This window comes from Equus asinus, chromosome 21, assembly GCF_041296235.1.
Source record: "Equus asinus isolate D_3611 breed Donkey chromosome 21, EquAss-T2T_v2, whole genome shotgun sequence".
NCBI classification, from domain to species: domain Eukaryota; kingdom Metazoa; phylum Chordata; class Mammalia; order Perissodactyla; family Equidae; genus Equus; species Equus asinus.
In genome coordinates, this window is record NC_091810.1 from 64898234 (window position 1) to 64917092 (window position 18859).

General features: G+C 39.2%; 1 protein-coding gene across 5 annotated transcripts in view; it reads left to right on the plus strand.

Annotated features, from left to right (window-relative positions):
• GADL1 (glutamate decarboxylase like 1) overlaps window positions 1–16191 on the plus strand; it is a 156836-nt gene extending 140645 nt beyond the window's left edge. For all 5 annotated transcript variants that reach the window (XM_014840954.3, XM_014840953.3, XM_044754870.2 and 2 more), the window contains one exon: window positions 14615–16191. In XM_014840954.3, the coding sequence (XP_014696440.1) occupies window positions 14615–14788 (174 nt within the window). In that variant the 3' untranslated portion in view covers window positions 14789–16191. The remainder of the gene's footprint in view (window positions 1–14614) is intronic.
• Window positions 16192–18859: the final 2668 nt, after the last annotated feature.

An 18859-nucleotide genomic window follows, 5' to 3' on the forward strand; every position in this document is an offset into this window, starting at 1 on the left:
TAGAAACTGAAAAACACCATAATTCTAGATGAGAAGATTAATTTTCCATAATTAATAAATAGGCTTAATATAATTCTAGTCATATTAATGGAAGGTTTGTTTTTTTAAATTTCTCAAGCGTGTTTCTAGATATCATCTAAGAGACTAAATGGGTAATAATAAGTAAGAAGATTTTAAGAAGGATGGATACTAAAAGGAGAGTTGCCCTCTCAAGCAGTTTAACATTTTATAGCATTACAATAAATAAAACAGCTTGGATTCTCCCAAGCACAGACATGTTAATATTACAGAATAGAAAGCTCAGACCCAAGTGTTCTTGGAATCATACATGTTCTCAGTACATACTGGAAAGGCAGGCTTATTCCATCACTGGTTTTGAGAATCCTAGTTAAAAGTGGGGTTATAGGGAGCATATCTAATTTATGCAAGGTACCAATGGAATGTTCAAATGGATTAAAAGCTTTAAGTATCAAAATCAAATGAGAAAAAAGTATTTATTTAATCTTGGTATAGAAAAGGTTTTCCAAGTCGAACATCATATGTATAGTTGATAGGTCTAATTATATAAATATTAAAACTATACATGAAATAACTAAAAAGTAAAATTAAAAGCAGATAAATAACTTGCAACATGTAAAGCAATCAGATAGTTAAAGTTCTTAATGATAAAGGATTCTTTTAAATCACTAAGAAAAAGATGAGCACCCAAAATGGGCAAAGAACTTGAAGAAGCAGTTCGCAAAAGGAAGATGTTCGAATGGCCAGTGCAGAAGTCGAAACCCTGGGAGTGATTACAGGAGAGAAGCATATAGGTGTGGAATAATGATTACCCACGAGACGCAAGAGAGCCCTTTGATTGGAAAGTGACATGGATTTTTATGGCACTGTACTTGAGACATACTTGAGGTTCAATTATGTGAAATATTTATTGCTTATTATTATTCTGCTTGAACATGACTTGACAACGTAAGACATTCTTAACTCTTAAGCAAAAGAAGCTTGGGTTTAGCAAAGCAACCTGTTTCTCTGTGCCTTTTTCTCAGTTTCCCCAACTTGGTCAAGAATGTCAGACTCCAAGAGCTCCTCTCTCCCTTTAGACTTGGCAGGTAGAAGCGTTCCCTGGGCCACCATCTTGAGGGCTGTTTTTCAGCTATTCAAAAATGATAGATCGTGAATAATGATAAAAATAAATACATTGACAATCGAACTCAAACTTGGTCTTTTTAAATGGCGGAGCCCTTGCTGTCAAACAAACTCTTACATAGAATTCCAGTACGTAAGACAGGTAAAGTGGGGCTTGGTTTAGGCCGAGAAGGGCCCTGTCTGCTTTGCCTCCTTCCTGCCCCCTGTGGCAGGCTCTCTCCCCCTCCACAGCACACTGTAGCCTGTAGCCCTCTGGAACACAACTGGACCACCATGACTTCAAGGAAAAAGCAACTTCCGATTTTAAACACTGAGTTAAAAGTATTGAGCGAGCTCCCTAACAAAGAACGTATAATTCACTTTTGTTAATTTGCTCAAAATGTGCAAACCTAAAGCATTTTATTACTTATGTAAACTGTCTGGATTGCTGTTAAAAGCCATTGCTTAATATTTACAGCATTAATTGTAAAAACCCTTTATGAGTATTTATACCGATTTCAATAAGGAACACCTAACACTTAACATTTTCTCAATATTTTTATGAGTAATACAGGAACAATAATTATTTTTAAATACCCTCATGGTAGCTCTCTTTGATTCAGTAAAAAATAAAGTACATAAACATATGACTTTAAAAGTTCAGATTTTGCCTCTGAGGTTGAAATACCAGGCATTTTAGGATGCACTAGAGCTGAATAAAGAAATGCAGTGAAAAGATATGAAAACTGCTTATAAATAGAGATGCAAAGAAAAGCCACAGGGAGAGGTGGGAGTATGTCGTGTGCAACTAACTTTTGGATGAACAATGAACATCTGTGTTTCACTTGACCAAAAAAAGGTCAAAAAGGCAATTTGGACTTCAGTTTACTCCAGGAGCAAATAATCAGTGCACAAAAACGATAAACAAGATAAGGATGCAGGTGGGTGGGTGCAGGAGGGTGGGTGCAAGCCGGTGGGCACCCCACCGAGGTGTAGTTTGAAGGCCTTGGCAGCCTGTGTGGAGCAAGGTGTCTCTTAGGACAGAGCAGCATAGCACCGTGGGATCACTTCCTTTTTATTCTCTGCCTTGTCAGGCCCCAGAATCTACTATAAAAACCAATAATTCTGCTGCTCAGGAAGCTAAGCTTCCCAATCTATTATGCAGGTTCTGTGCCTTAAAATTCTTACTGTGCCAAGACTGGGACCACCTCCACATCTGTGCCTGTGCCACTAGGTACGGGTTTTGCATTTATACCCCAAAAAGCTGTTGTACTCTAACAGCCAGTTAGAAGCTTATTGTCATGTAATGAATCAAAAGAGAATTTCAGCTGCTAATTGCCCATTGCCAAATATCGAAAGGGAATAGGATTCTCAGGGAAAGTTACCCTGAGAAAAGCTGTGGGAAAAGGAGTCAGAATTGTCATCCTCTGTAGGATGCTTTTCAGGTGCTCCTTGTCTCACTGAATGTGTGGGTGACATGCGAATACAGCATCTGTGTGGCTGAAAACTGGTGAATCCGAGCTGCTTACAGTAGTGGGCAGTAGTGCTGGGGCCAACCCGAGGGTCACCAAGCTGTGTCCTCGCTAAACTGGACAGATGCAGTAATTAGAAATATTGGACCACTGCCAAGAGGACCTAGAGAGAGCCCTGGGACTACTCATTTTCTCCTCTCAGATGGAGTGATACTCTTTGAATATGTTAAGAATCTTGGAGTAATCATTTCACGATGTACAGTATTTCAAAACATCACATTGTACTCCGTAAACGTATACAGTTTTTGTCAATCATACCTCAATAAAGTTGGGAAAAAGTAAGATAAAAATAAGACCTAAATAAAAAAGAATCTAAGGGAAGCCAAACGAAGTACTTTTTGCCTCTGAGGATCCTATTTACTTTGCTGACTCATCAATTTAGTCATCTGTTCTGGACCAAGGTTAAGAACTTGTGAGAGAAATTGAAATAATCCAGAAGTGTCAAGACAAACTGTAGAAGGTGTCCCTGGAACACATGGGGCTCCTGACCAGTGTTTCTCAACAAGGGCATCAGTAGCATTTTGGGCAACATGACATCTTCCTTAGGCAGCTTTAGTCTAAATGATGTGGAGTGTTTGGCACCCTTGACCTTTGGGCATTAAATGCAAGCAGCACCCTGCAGTCACTGCAACAACCAGAAATGCTTAGACACATTTCCAAATGCCCTAGAGAGGTGGTACCACCTCTGGCAGAGAATTACCGAATAACTTGTCATTTTAAGGAACAATATAGGAATCTCTCAACATGGGCTAAAAGTTGGGAGTTGGCCCACTACAGTTACTGAGGAGCTGTTAGCTCAGATGGCTGCTGTGACACAATTGGGTATTAAGTTTTTGCTTTATAGAGTATGTAAAACGTTTATTGTGTCCATTCTTCAGCTAAAGCATTCAGTTCAGTTTGGTTTATTTTTATGGCTGTCATTTCAGCTGCCGTGAATACATGACTGACATTACGTTTATTGGAATTGCTGTCATCATCATTTCTATGTTGTAAACACCAAATGTGAAGCTAGCTGTGTTCTTCAGTCTTTCTGGGATTCTAAGCTCGTCATTTTTGTGGCTTTGCTCATCAGCATCGGAAAGGGTATAAACAGGGCGGTTCTTCTAAGTTGAAGCACTTTTTTATTTTGTGCATGTCTGCTTTTGAGATATACTCTGGAGGAAAATAAGGGTAAAAATCCATATTTGAAAAAAGGTATACCCGGTCAAAGTGTGGCCTGTTTCTCCATGTTCTGCCAAGCTGAAATGATCTCTTAGATGTGTATGATTTCATGGGCTATAGACCATCAATTTTACATAATTTAAGCTCAAGAGACTTATATCAATGCAGCTCGTCTCTAAATTATAGGGGGAGGATATCAGGGGAAATGAGTGAGGGTCGTGCAAAAGAGTAAAAGAGGAATTGTGCAGGTAAGGAATGGCAGAAAATATATTAGAAGAGGCAAATTGACTCTTCAAGCAATCAAAACAAAGAGTTTCATTCATTGTTTCCTGGGTTATAGTTTAGTGTTTCAAACACTTTACCAGGTTTTACGATTAACAGAAAAGTTGGCTAGCAACTGCTTTGAAGGTCACTGGTTTATTATAAAATAGACTCAAGCAATTCCAGAAGGAGAGATTCCCAATCTCATCTCCCTTCATCTCTCAAAATTGTTTTTCCTGTCCAAAACACCTCCCACCGCCTACCTAGTTAAGGACTGTCATTCTCCATGTTCCCAAGCTTGCATCGTGATAGCAAGAACTTGAGGTGTCTGGTAAATATATAGCCCACCACACCTATCCTGTCAAGATTCAAATTTAGTTGCTCTGGACTGGGGCCTGGAGCCAGGTGATTTGTATCCTCAGGTACATTTGGAAAGTATCTCATAGTGCCCTTTGACCTTCCTTTGATAAAAATATAAGTGGCAGGACAGCACAAGGAGACTGTACAATTTTGGACACAAGCTCATGAAGAGAGGGACAAATGACCTTTTCAGTATATGACCTTTTCACATATCCAAAGAAGAAGTAAATTTTTTACTTATAAAATATTTCTATATTCTGCAAAATGCTTTCACAACACATAGAAATTTCTAGAATACAGTAGAAACTCATCCCTGCCCACGATACATTTCAGTGGAAAGCTTCTCTCCCCACCCAACCCCCACCAAACTGCCAAGATAATCAACAACTGTCTTACTTTTTGAAGGAAAAAAAGACTTGACTTTGTCAATTTTTGTCCCAGTTTGAAAAAAATCTGGAACTTAAATAGAAGATTAACATAGAAGTGGCATACATGAGGTGCAAGATTTAATTTCTAAAACTGCTCATTTACAACCTCTCAAAATTATTTAAATACGGTTTAGATGCTTTTGGGAGAAAAGATAAATTGCGAGTCATATTTTCTCAGCACTTTCAAATGCTATATCTCAAGGGATAATAATGAAATAGTATAATAAAAGTCTAGGTGTGAATGTAAATTGATTAAAAACAAATTCATTTTAAGAAATTAATAATACTAGTTTGTATTATTGAGTACCTAGCAGATGCCAAACCCTATGCTTGGTGCATTCATATATATTATTTCATTTAGTACACATAACAATCCTCCAGGGGATTAGCAGTTCTAAATAGAAGAGGAATATGTGTCCCAGAGGAGGTAAATATTTACCCAAAGTCACATAAAATTTCAGGCACTGGGTCCCAGATCAGTCTAAACCAGTCTGTTGGTCTATGTATGGCTAGTCTAAATCTTATAACTGGCACCTAAACTGAGACATTTGTAACAGTGAAAACGGATGCTGTTGATAATTACAGGTGTAAATTGAGTCTGTCCTGAGGAAACTGGATATTTAGTCACTCTAGTGTGAACAGAGCTGGTTTATTCAATCAACAGGCAAAGTAAGCATAAGGAGCATAGGAATTGAATAGGGGCATGTAAAAATAGTTGCTAGCTTTTGAAAATGGCTCCAAAATACAAAAGAAAAACTGCAAAATCAGACATAAAGAAAGATAACATTAACTTTGTCAACCACAACTCAACTGAAATCTTCTATAATTATGCATGAGTTATTTCCTAAGTAGGGCGGCCACATTTTGGTCTGACGTGCTGTAGAGCCCCAAAAAGCCCTGAGCCATACAGCGTCCCTTAGTTCACAGTGCTCACCAGGAAGAAAAGTTTCAAGTGCCGCCATGTCCAAAATACCTTCATTCTTTGCACCCAAGAGTGGCCCACATGACTCTTCTCATTTTCAGACCTACAGAGAAATTAAGTGATTTGCTTCAGGACATTCAATCAGTGGTAGAACTGGGAGGAAATACCCCAATTTAGAGCTCCATTTCCTTTCCAGAGTTTGTGCTCTAGACTATTCTTGAATAAAAGCAATGATCTCCATCATGTACTCTCTGTTTGTTCACAGCCTTACACGCTGCACCTACAATATTGTACTCCATGTTTTGCGAGTCTTACGAAGAATCACTGTACTGTTATTATCATCTCCTGCCCAGAGATAGGAAACTGAGCACTGGGAGCCGAGGTTATTTGCCTGATCTCATGTGGCTACATGTCCTCTCAGCTTTGAATAGAACGGAGAGTCCAGTGGTCATGTATCCAACACTACAGTACCGTACAGTTTTCCCCTTTGAATCGCCAAACGCTCTAAGAAATGTTTGAGCGTTTTTGCATTGTTCTGGCAGGTACTGATGTTTCTTCCTTGATGGGGGGGCGGAAACTGCCTGTATGATTAGGCATAACCAAAACTTCTGCAGTTCAGGGCTGTGGGCTCAGAACAATTTTAGACAAAAGCAAGTTGTGTTAGGAGAGCAAATGTCTATTCTATATAGAATGTCACATTTAGGGCAAGAACAAATTACTCAAATGTGTTTAGAAATAGAAAGGAAAGCTTTCTATAATGTGAGGTAGCAACTGTTTTCTATCAGGTGAGAGATTGCATTTACTACATTTTAAAGATGCAAATCTTACCATTACCACAGAGAATTTTTTATATAAGACTGAAAAAAAGTTACTTTCTCCTTTGGACTACAGTATATTTAGACCATAAGGAAATGTTTTCTTTCAACAGCTGTTCATTCAGCAGCAACCTCCCTGGGTAACACAGAGGTTACAAACTGGAGGATACATATTTAGCTGAATTCAAAGCCCAATTCAACTCTACATGTTCTGAGTTGCACGTGTAAAGGAAAAGCCTGTTCTTATTTACAAAGGAAACCCAGAGATCTGGTCAAAGATAAAAATGTTCATTTAGGTTTTAGGAATTTCTTATACGCAGCATATTGTGGCACTTTTTCATGATCAGAAATTGATGGAATACACTTTTCCAGTGAAGAATAAATTTTTTTTTTTTTTTTTTTTTTTTTGCTGAGGAAGATTAGCCTTGAGTTAACATCTGTGCCAATCATCCTCTATTTTGTATATGGGTTGCTGCCACAGTGTGGCTGATGAGTGGTGTGGGCCCATGCCCAGGATCCGAAGCCACAAACCTGGGCTGCCAAAGCAGAGCATGCCAAACTTCAGCACTAAGCCACAGGGCTGACCCCAGCCTTTATATTTTTTAATTGAAGTTAAAAGGAAAACAGAGATGCAAATCTATGCTTAGACTTTGTGATCAAATATGGGTGTTGTGATGGCCTTCCATTCACTGGCTCATGACAGGAACATCACGATGCTTTTGTTATGGAGATAAATACCAGAGTAATTAGTGAGCAAATAAAGGAATTGCCGGCTTTCTCACATGTCTAATTTTCTACATCTACAGAACTGAGCATTCAGGACTGCAGGGGTAATCTCTCCAGGGTAGCTTTGCTCAGATGGTTGATCGACCATCAGCTTGCGCAGTCTGGGAAAATTCTATTTGCTTCCGAGACTGCCGGGGCACTGGCCTGCACCCTTCTTAGAAAAAGGAAGGCACATGGAAAGCCCATGGAAGTTCTCTGAATGGTTCAGGCCTGCTAATTCTTCTCTTGGATTGGAATTCTTCCATTTAAGTCTGGTCCTTGATACTGTTTATGCCCTGAATTCTGGGCCCCACCTTGATCCACATTGTATCTCTATCTGAACTCAGAAAATCTGAGATGTCCCCAAACTGTCCAAAAGAAAAAAGTGACGACGGAGAAAAGAGCTATGTAGCTTAAGTCTCAGAAACAGCTTTGGGTTGAGTGCCAGGTACAAAGTGTGAACATTTCGTGCCAACTCTTTGCATGAGCTAGATTTTAATATCCTACTCAAGAGCGTCTACCTCAAGTTAACTTGGAGGATGGGGCTTCTTTGGAACCCAGATTATTTGGGAAGAAAGAATAAAGCAAGTTACTTTTTGTGATTGTTCAAGAATAAGTGTGCTGAAACAAAGCCACAATGGCAACCCAGCCCACCCATCTGTGGCTCTGGTTTCATGCTCTGCTGGAGAAGGAGAGTCGAGAACACCTTTATCATTTCCTGGCTCAATGCAGAATTTCTGAAAAAAGCCCAGTGAACATAATTTTCTATACACTTTTTCCTTTGAAGGGGTAGATTTTACATATCATAATGTATTTTTCCATTTTGACCAGGAAGTTGGTAAAAGATGTCCAAAGCCAAATATAGTTTATCACCTATTTATGTATAGCCTAGGAGCTACGAATGGGCTTACCATTTTTAAGTGGTTGAAAAATAATCAAAAACAGTATAATATTTCATGACATGTGAAAATTGTATGATATTAAATTTTATCATTCCTAAATAAAGTCTCATTAGAACACAGCCATACTTTTTTGTTGTTGTTTGTATACTGTCTAGGGCTGCTTTTATGCTACAAAGGCAGCGTTGAATTTACAACAGAGATTGTATGATTTACAAGGCCTAAAATATTTATTATGTAGAGCTTTACAGAAAAAAAGTTTGCCACCCCAGATATAGAACAACTAACATTCAAGTATAGCCGCTGAATTATCTCCCACTATATTGCTTTCTCAGTGTTTATTTGCTTAACCATGTATCGCAAGGAATAGTTTTGGTATGGCTAGAAACTCTGTTCTGGAGAATACGGTCGGGCCAAAGGTGTACAAAGTTTAGTGTGAATATGGGGAAATTAAAAACTCTTTCAAGTGGATAGTTATATAGAGAAAAATTATTGTAGATAATTTTGCTTATTTGATACAACTCACTTTTAGGCAAGATAATCTTAGAAAAAATGTTGATTGCAATAAAACTCTCATAATTTATTCTTCAGTTTATTAGTCTGCCTGCCTGCTCCAAGCTCTATCCACAAAATTTACAAATTATGATGAGTTTAGCCTCGTACTCCTCAATCTCTGCTTCCTTGGAAAAAATGGGATGTGGATTAATTAAGCTGAAATTGAAAGACAGCTCTAAAATCTGGAGTTTGAGGAACATCGATTTGTTCATGGTTTGGGAGAGAATTTAACAAAATACAAATCTCTCTGGATTTGGTAGACATCACTGTCTAGAGTCATACATAGTAGAAGCTTATGTAGTTTTTGTCCCTCATATTTGCTGCGAGAGGATCACCTCCTTAGTTATGGGTTGGCTTCTCAGAAACCCTGGGTATTGTGCTGCCCTATATTTTACAGGTGAAGATGTGACTATTTCACCCTCATAGCAAGTTATAGGAGAACTTGTTTAAAGATCCTGAAGTCTAAGACATTTTGAACCATTTACTCTTATAATCAATCTAAACCGGACTTTGAGGAACCGATTTAGAACTTTCATGATTGAGTCCATGGTTTCACTGAAATGCTATCATAACTGAAGCAGTTACAAGATTTAACAACTGGGAAACGTGTAGGTAAACTATGGCGCAGTGGTAGGGTGGAATACAAAAACACCGTTCAAAAAGGTATGGCGACCATGCCCAAAAGCAGAAATAAATATGCAAAATAACATCAAGATTCATGACTAAAATAATGTACACCCGCAAGGAGCCAAGGGAGATAAACAGAGCAGCACTCCCCAAAATGGAGCCCCCAGCCCGGTGCAGATCCGTGAGCTGGATGCTACCTGTCTGCAATAAGAAAACTATGGAAATTAAGAGTTATTGTTTAGAAACTTTTATAAGAACTTAGCAGAATAACTTTGCTGTTGAATTTAAAAATTAAAAACCCAAATCTGACTTGTATTTTTGGGTGTCTTTTTTATTTCATTTTTATGTAGCAATTCATTTTCATTTAATAATTCACGTTTATGGTATGTTGCAAATGTGTTTTTGTAATACATTAGAAAAAAGAAACTTCTTCACAGGGAGTTTGAGAAACACCTTGTATATTGAAAAAAATGTGTTGTTATTAACATGAAATATGTTACACATTTTTAAGAAGGAATGCCATTTTATGGACATTACAATTTTGTTTTAATAAAAGACTATGATGGTGCCTGTTCAATTTCTTGTTATCAAATTAGCGCACTTGGCCAGAATGAGAGAGGGTTTCTTCCCTCTCTTTGTTCCCCTTTATAAGCAACTTATAAATATCAATTTATAAATATCAACTGCTATTTTATGCTGCAGGGGTGCAACAACAAAATTCTGTGTAATGACTAAATCATTGCTGGGACATAATTTAAGGGAGGAAAAGCAATCCCACAGCAACTTGTCAATTAAGTTCCTGTGCAACCAAATAGAGACGTCAGGCTTTTCCTCCACTTAAGAAGCAGGGACCAGCGCACTGAGGCAGGGGAAAAGAATTTGATTTACAATTCGAAGGGAAACTAGCAGTAAAATAATTGAGAGCCGGAAAGCAATCCACTCCTGCCAAATTGCTTTCCTCTGTGCATGCCCCGTTTTGGGGCGATGTTCAGATCCCCGCATTTAGTTTGTGCATATTTTCTTTCCCCTGTGAATATTCCGTCCTGTCGGAGTAGGACTGTTTCTCTGTTGTGATCAGCAATAGAGAATATCCAAGTCATCCAGCCTTGGAGCAAGCTCGGAGCTTTATAAATAGGAAATGGTTGATTTTTTTTAAGTGCAAAGGTGATAACTTCGCTGTTGGTGAAAACATTCTTGGTCCCTAAATTGCAAAGACACAGGTTCCTTTCAAATAAGCTTTAATTTGAGTTCATGAGAATCAGACAAGTGAAGGCGCTTTGCAAATTGGAATGAGTTGGTAAAATATTTATTAACAACAACTTCTACTACAATTATAATTTGTCACAGAGATTTGATGACTGTTAGCCTTGGTGTCCCTTATGGCTTGCTCTCCCTGTGAAGTTTTTATAGACAAAGGAGGCCTTCCGCTCTTGCCTAGGGGTAATTGCCTCTAGGAATTAAGCTTATACTCAGGGATTCATAAATAAAATGTGCGTTGTACTGTCAAGCCCTTGCTTAGTTGGGTCTCTGAGTCATATAGATATTTAGTCATTTATTTATAATGTTTGAAAGTCAGTGACACAATTTGGCTTAGAAGTTTGCTCCTTATGTCATATGTTCTGCCCGCAGAAGCACATTCTTATGCCTTACACAAGAGCAAGAATTTAAAGATCAAAAACATCTTTATGTGAAAACATCCCAGGGGCTCTCTTACTTTCATCTTTCTTGCTCACATTAGAAAATGTTTTTGGTTTGCTTATAAGAAATGCAAACCTGACACTCATTTTGATATTATTTCATGCGACCCTCTGACACATCAGGAGCTGGAATCAAAATTCTGATGCTCTCCCAAGGTAAGGTGTAAAGTATCATTTGAGGGGAAAATAGAGTTTTGAAAAGCAAACAGGAATAGACAATGCAAATTAGATTTGGGCCAAGAAAGTGCCTGTTTTAAATTTAAAATTGGCTCTAAGCCAGAGCCAGTTATGCCCTGGGTACCTAGAGGATGGAGAGGAATATGACGGGAATTTTTATCTAAAAAAAAAAATCTACAGAATCCAGAATCACAATCTGTAAGCTCTAAAATTGATAGCCTGTGACTCTCCTGGCCAAACATCCGTCCCGTGTGAACCAGGTCTTCCTAATGTTGACAGCCCTGGCACTACTGCACTATTCTCTCATGCCTTCAGTTTACACTCAAGAGGCCACTTGTTTCTTTGAATTAAAAATAAACATGCCTTTGTCGTGAGCCTGTCAGACCGTGATTCTGCATTTCCCTGTGACCAAATAGGAGGATTTTAAGAACAATAAATCAAAATAATGGGTTAGAAGTTTAAAGTACATGTGATTGTGAACACTCACAAGTGCACGTACATACCGTCATACTGTGCACACACATGCACTTAGACACATACGTGCATGTGCATATACATGTCCTTGCACGTCCACCCATTCACATCCACATCCACACCAGAAGCCCTCCTACATGAGGCAATGAGGATGGGTTAGTTAAAGCAAATGATCCTAGAAAAAAATGTGATATATACATAACTCAAATATTTTAACATCTATGTGCATTTATTTCCCCATCTTTTTTCTTTCTTTCTTTCTTCTTTTTTTTTTTTTGCTGAGGAAGATTCGCTCTGAGCTAACCTCTGTTGCCAATCCTCCTCTTTTTGCTAGAGGAAGATTCACTCTGAGCTAACATCCATGCCAATCTTCCTCTATTTTGTATGTGGGTCACCACCACAGCATGGCTGCTGACAAGTAGTGTAGGTCCGTGCCCAGGAACCAAACCTGAGCTGCTGAAGTGGAGCACACCAAACTTAACCACTGGGCCATGGGGCTGTCCCCTATTTCCCCATCTTTTGGTGGAAAGATTTTTTTCATCAAGTGAGGATTTCCAAAAGCCAAAGCAAGTGAGGCTTTTCTCGAGTAGGAGTCTGATGATTAGAAGGCCTCTACCATTCTCTCACAAACTACGCTCTTCAGAAATCATCTGTCATTTCCAGCTCAGGTTCCTTTAAGCGGAGTGAGTGCTCAGGCACCTGTGTAACCATCTGTGTGCAGAATCAGTCTGCACTCTCAAGGTTTTGTCTTAAAGCTTTTACATTCACTTACCCCACCTAACTTGACAGCAATGATGTTTGTCAGTCCCGCTTTATCTAGTCTTTCCAAAGGATTCAACTTAGATTTTATGGAAAGCACTTTTATTTTGCACTCACCTTTCATTTGCTTACACATTATTTCCCTAGATTTGATAATTCTAATAACAAATGGTACTTGCATAAAGAGCCTTGGGAGAAAACTCAGTTGATGCTTGGAGCATTCAAATTCAAGGTTTTCAAACTGACATGAAGAGGCATAATAGAGGGTCGCCTACCAGCTTCCAGCTTCCAGCATCCAATGGACATTTGTCTCTAATTTTTGCCAAGAGAATGGAGGTGGTGTTGACTTAATGCTATTTTTCTAATCTCTGAAAAGCTCAGAATAAGATTTGTGACACATTTCTAGTAATTTATAGAACCTGATGGTCAACGTGGTTTCACTAATTTGACCTCTGATTTCATCTTCTTTTTCTACATTTAGTCTTCTTTAAAGTTTGTATATCTTCTTTTCCCATCTTTTTACACTGTGGGAGACTTCCATCCTTTGCTAGAATAGCAGTGTGATTGGGTTTTGGTTTTTGCTGTCATAGGCACCATGTTGTCCAACTTTTACAAGATTTAGGTTCTAAAATTAGCACATGAGGAAAAAAGTACTTAGTTAAAATTACCCTTGATCATCCCTTGAGAAGACTGTACTGGAGTCCAACACATCAGACCTCCATATGTCTAAAACACCCAATGTTCCCCTAAGCTTTAGAACAGATGAACCTTATGTTGAGCATCAGATGAGGTAGTTTGGCTTGCCTTCAGGGGAGTATCTGACAAAACATAGGTATGGTTAAAAACTAGAATGCTGCGGATGGTCACGCTATGAGACAGGCTTCTGGGAACTGAGGTTTATACCCCTCACCTATGGAATTTTAAAGCACATTGTGCCTGATGTTATTTAGCACACATTCCTCCTTTCTGGATTAGCTAAATCTCATCTTCCTGAGAAGATGAGGACAGAAACTCTTTATGTTTCCTTTCCACATATTCACGGAGGACATGCTCAAAACTTTTTAGAGTTAAAATAAAATGAAAATGGAAAGCCTTTGCATTTCCAAGCCAGTAAGAGCAGATTCTTAATTCTTTAACTCAGTGTTTCAAAATCGAACTTCACTTTTTAAAAAGTTTTTAACCTAAATTTTGGATGGTCACATGACTGAGTTGAAAATGAACTGATATTCCCGTATGGTTCTTTATTGGAGCAATTTCTTCAAATGTTAAACTTTTAGAAAAATTTGTTCATTTGGGTTATCAGGGCTCATTCTTCTCGTGTTAGCTAGAAATCCTTAAAATACGGGCTTCCTAATTTTGTTACCAACTTTATACTTCTTAATAAAAGACAGAGTGTTTATATTTCTCATTTGTCCTATTAATAAACTAATAAACTGTTAGTCTTCAAAATAGAACTGCACATAGTACCCCATATTAGTGTTCTCCTTGGTAGACCAGCAGTGCAAGGCTGTTATTTTGTGGGGGTTTTTTCCATCTATGACTTATTTTCTTCATTCAAGATGCCTGAAGTGGAGTATTTTTTAGTTCAGACAAATTTGCAAATGTAAGATTTGACTCTTCGGAGACTGACACCTGAGGACACCCGATTTGTTTTTAATGAGGCAGCATTGCATAATGATTTAGGTTTCAGAGCGTGGGCTTGGGTGAGACGGCCTGGTTTTAAATCGTGGCTCTCCCACTTACTGAACACAGGACTGAGGCTATTTATTTAATCTCCATACACCTCAATTTCCTCATCTATAAAGAGGCATATTAGTAGTATCTCCCTCATGGAGTTAACTGTGAAGATTAAGTGAATTAACATATCTGAAGCACTTGAATCAGTCCTTCTATGCCATAAGTTCTCGGTAGACTATATTATTAATGTCAACCTTGTTGTGTACATGAGAGTGGGATCCACGCCAGTGGATGCCAGTAAATATCAGTGGACTGGTTAGAATGCCGCTGCAATGCCTTGGTGTTCTGATCTTTCCCCTCCTCCCCTCCTCTCACCCATGCAGGTGGCCCCAGCCATTAAGGAGAGGATGATGAAGAAGGGAAGCCTGATGCTGAGCTACCAGCCGCACCGGGGGAAGGTCAACTTCTTCCGCCAGGTGGTGATCAGCCCTCAAGTGAGCCGGGAGGACATGGACTTCCTCCTGGATGAGATAGACCTACTGGGTAGAGACATGTAGCTGTGGCTTTTGGTCCCCCAGAGACATGGATCCCGTCCCGGGGAGGGTTACAGATCCAGAGAGTCTGGGGACACATAGGAGATTGCAGCCCTTCTGGTGAGAAATAGAAAGCATGCTCCATCCAGGCCCAGCAAAACCAAAATGCTAAGCCAATAGTGTTAAGGACTCTTTAGCTGCCTGGGCACTACTGTTGCTATAAAGCAGGAAGTGAAAATGGATTTTCTCAAGGATTGGCCCTGGGACACAGCCTTGAGGAGAGTTTTGTAAGTACCACGTGGGGCCTGAGTTCTAAGCTTGCATTGCTCTTTAAAGAACATATAAATTAATAGTCTAAAGCAGCAGTTCTCAAAGTGTGGTCCCTAGACCAGCAGCATCAGCATCATCTGGGAACTTGTTAGCCATGCAGATTCTCAGCCCCACGCCAGACTTGCTGAATCAGAAACTCTTGGGTGGTGCCCAGTATTCTGTATTTTAAGGAGCCCTCCAGGTGATGGCAAGGCAAGGTAAAATCTGAGAGGCAGTGGTTTAGTGAAATCTTGTAATGATGGAAGAATCACCGTGATGTTTGGCTGGCAAAGTGATATCTAATATCTCAGCGGCCCCTGAGCCAGTCTGAAAATACAGCTGTGGCATCTGTAGCACAAGTGTTTAGGGGCATCAGAAGTATATCGAAGCTATTTTTTAAAAGAGAAACTGTATGAGATGTTTCCTAACTCACTTCCCAAAAGCATTTGTGTCATTAGCTGGGAGTGGACATTAGATATGTATGTCTTTAACCATGTACCTCTTCAGTTTGAGGGGCCCATTTCTTATCTTGCTCTCTGCTTGTAGGAAATAATGAGAATCAAGTCCAGGGTTATACAACATTCCCTTTCTCAAGCTTTGAAATGTCTGTTTAGACTCTTAAGTGGTTTATTTTGGGCAGAGAATCTGGGAATTAGACGCATTTCGATGCAAACATCTCCTCCATTTCTCCCGGGAGTGGATGATAGTAATTCTATTTCTGATCCTGGTCCTAGATTTCTAGGAGAATTTTCTTTGGCTAAGAAATAAACAAAATTCAGAGGGGTGAGTGCAGAGTTCAACAAGGTAAGATTACGCACCTAATTAGACTCCGATTTGGAAGGCAAATGATTGAAGCGCGCTCAAGTATTAGATTTAGTGTATTCAATAACCTTTTCATACTCCATCATTAACTTGTATCGTTTAAATTTTGAAGAGTAAGAAGCAGATGTGTACTATTTGCTTTTATTCCATATTTGCATTTTAGGGTGTGTGGTTTCTCTGTATCTCTGTTGGTCAAATATTTTAATCTTTCTCTGAATTACTTCAATCTCTGGTGATAACTATCTGTGTGTGTTTTGAATTTCTTGTTGCCTTTTTGTTTTAATGTCTTCATAAAATGTTCCTGAAATTGATGTTTGCAATACTTTGAGCTTCGTGAAATTAAAAGCAACATTAGCACACACTTAGTGTTGTTGACTTTTCTTTTCTGGCCATCTCCTCTTTACTGAATTGTATCAATACATTCTAGAAATGAATGGGGCTTGGTTAGCATTTTAGCTATATAATGTTTTTTAGTTAACACCTTGAATAAAATGGAAAAAGCAGTTATAGCAAAGTATGGATTTATCTCTCTTTTAATCTTTCTTCACCTATTAGGCAAGCCTTGGGAAACTCAAGAGCCACAGCTCAGCTCCTGTTGGGCCTTTTTCTGAGAGATGGCAATTCTTTGATCAGTGAAAAAAACTGCTACCAGATACTTTGAAAATTCCATTCTTTTTTCCTTAAAATGGTCAGATATACCATACCCAATCAGGTATTTGATTGAATGGTCAAGAGTAATTTTTTGATAAACTGTAATTTGTTCACTTATTAAAAATATTGGTGGTGTGCCTACTATGTCCCAGGCAGTTATCTAGGTCTTGGGGATATGCAGTGAATGAAACAGACAAAGTCCCTGCTCTTCTGAAGCCTTCACTCTAGTTGGGTCAAACAATCAACAAGTAAATATCTAACAAGTCAGATGAAGAAAAATTAAAGAAATAAAGGTGTTAAGTATGAAAGTAAAAGTGGGGTGTGTTATTGGAGAAAAGTTGGTTAGGCAGGTCTCTCTGATAAGATAACTTTTGAGTGAAGACTAAGGAAGTGAGGGGGAGAACCATGTGGGTATCGGCGAAAGGGTGTTCTAGATGGAGGGTAAGCCATGCTAGAGACCTGGGGAGCTGCATCCACGGTATGTCCAAGCACCAACATGGAGGTAAGTATGGCTGGGGCAGAGAGAAAGATGGGGTGAGTGGCAGGTGATGAAGTAAAGGAGTATCTGGGAGTCAGTACAGTGGGCCCTGTAGGTGGGGACTTAGAGTTAGATGGAAACCCACTGGACAATCTGGACAGAGCGTTGATGTGATTCAACTTATATTTTAGAAGGACCACTCTGATTACTGTTCAGAGAATAGAGTGTACATGGGGCAAGTGTGGACTCAGGGAGACCAATTAGGAGGCAATTGCAACAGTTCAAACCAGAAATCATGGTAGTTTATACTAGAGATGTAGTGAAGGAAGCGGTGACGAGGGGTCTGATTCTGGAAGCATCTAAAGATAGAGTTGATAGGGTTGGCTAATGGAGTGGAGTGTTCAAAGAGAAAGGAGGAATTAAGGATAGTTTCATATACTTTTGACCTGGGCAACTGAGAAAAAGACTGCAAGAAGAATAGTTTTACTTGGTTTTGGTCATGGAAAACTTGAGCTGTCTATAAGTCAGCCAGCCAGATATAAGTAGTTACCTCTGAGTCTCAACACTGGGGAGAAGTTGGGGCTAAAGATATAAATTTAAGAACCATCAGCATAAGGATGTGATTTCAAATTATGGGATTGGGTGCCATCATCTAGAGAGTGTTTGTAGATATAAAGCAGAATCAGGCCAAGGATTGAGCCCTGGGACACAGCTCAAGATGAAGGGGAACCAGCAAAGGAGACTGAAAAGGAGCAGCCAATAAGGCAGAGAAAGGACCAAAAGAGAGTGGTCACCCAGAGGCCAGGAAAAGAAGCATTTTTCAGGAAGGAGGGAGTGATCGGCTGTATCAAATGCTGCCAATGGGTCCAGGAAGAACTGAGATGCATTTTAGAGTTGGCAATATAGAGGCCATTTATTTGCTGAAATTTTATTTGCTAAAAATAAGCATTTAGAATATAATTTTCAATATTTCTTCTAGTAGTCATCATACTTCATTCAATCAAAAGATTTGTAAATTCCTCTTCTGGCTTTTGATTTTTAACCGATGGTTCTGGTTACTGAAAAAAGATCTAGTAACATAAAAGGATTTAAACTTAAGGAGGTATCATATTGCTAATTGGATTAGAGAGGATGAGGTTTAACAGCATATAACAGAAAACCCAAATGATTCTGGTTTCATTAGAGGGATTTGTTTTTCTTTATACAAAAGAAGCCCCAAGATAGACAATCCAGAGATGGTGTATTACATTTGGTTATCTCATAAGCACACAAGGACAAGGATTTGAAAGCAAGCAGCCTATTCATTTGGTGATCCCAAGAAATACTGTTTGGGAAGCGGTAAGTGAGATGGAGAAGAGATGGAAACCAGGAGAGTGAACGTTAATGAGCCAATTAATGCTGTGGACAACTGAGGGTCAATGCTGCCATTGACCTCTGGGAAAGCATGGAGACATACCTCAGAGATGTCCCACCTGAGGGATGAGGAAGATGGGGCAGTAATCCATTGGTGAAGTAATTGGTTGAGGGCTGATCGCAGGGCCATTAGCTCCCTAACAATCTCGACCATGCTTCTGTGGCCCTAGGAAGACTTCAGGCAGAGAGTACAGGTGCTTGTAACTAAAGCCTTCAACAGAATCAGTGAATGTTGAGGAGATTTGGGAGAGGCACTGATGGCTTTTGTAACAGATGGTACCTCCCATGTTGTCAGCTACCCCAGATCCTTCTATATTTTTGCTCTGCCATCTTTTGAGATAGATTCAATCATCAAATTTTACTCATGGTTGCACTTTGGACACTGTGGCTCCAGCCATCTCCTCCACATTTCTGGCAGCAAG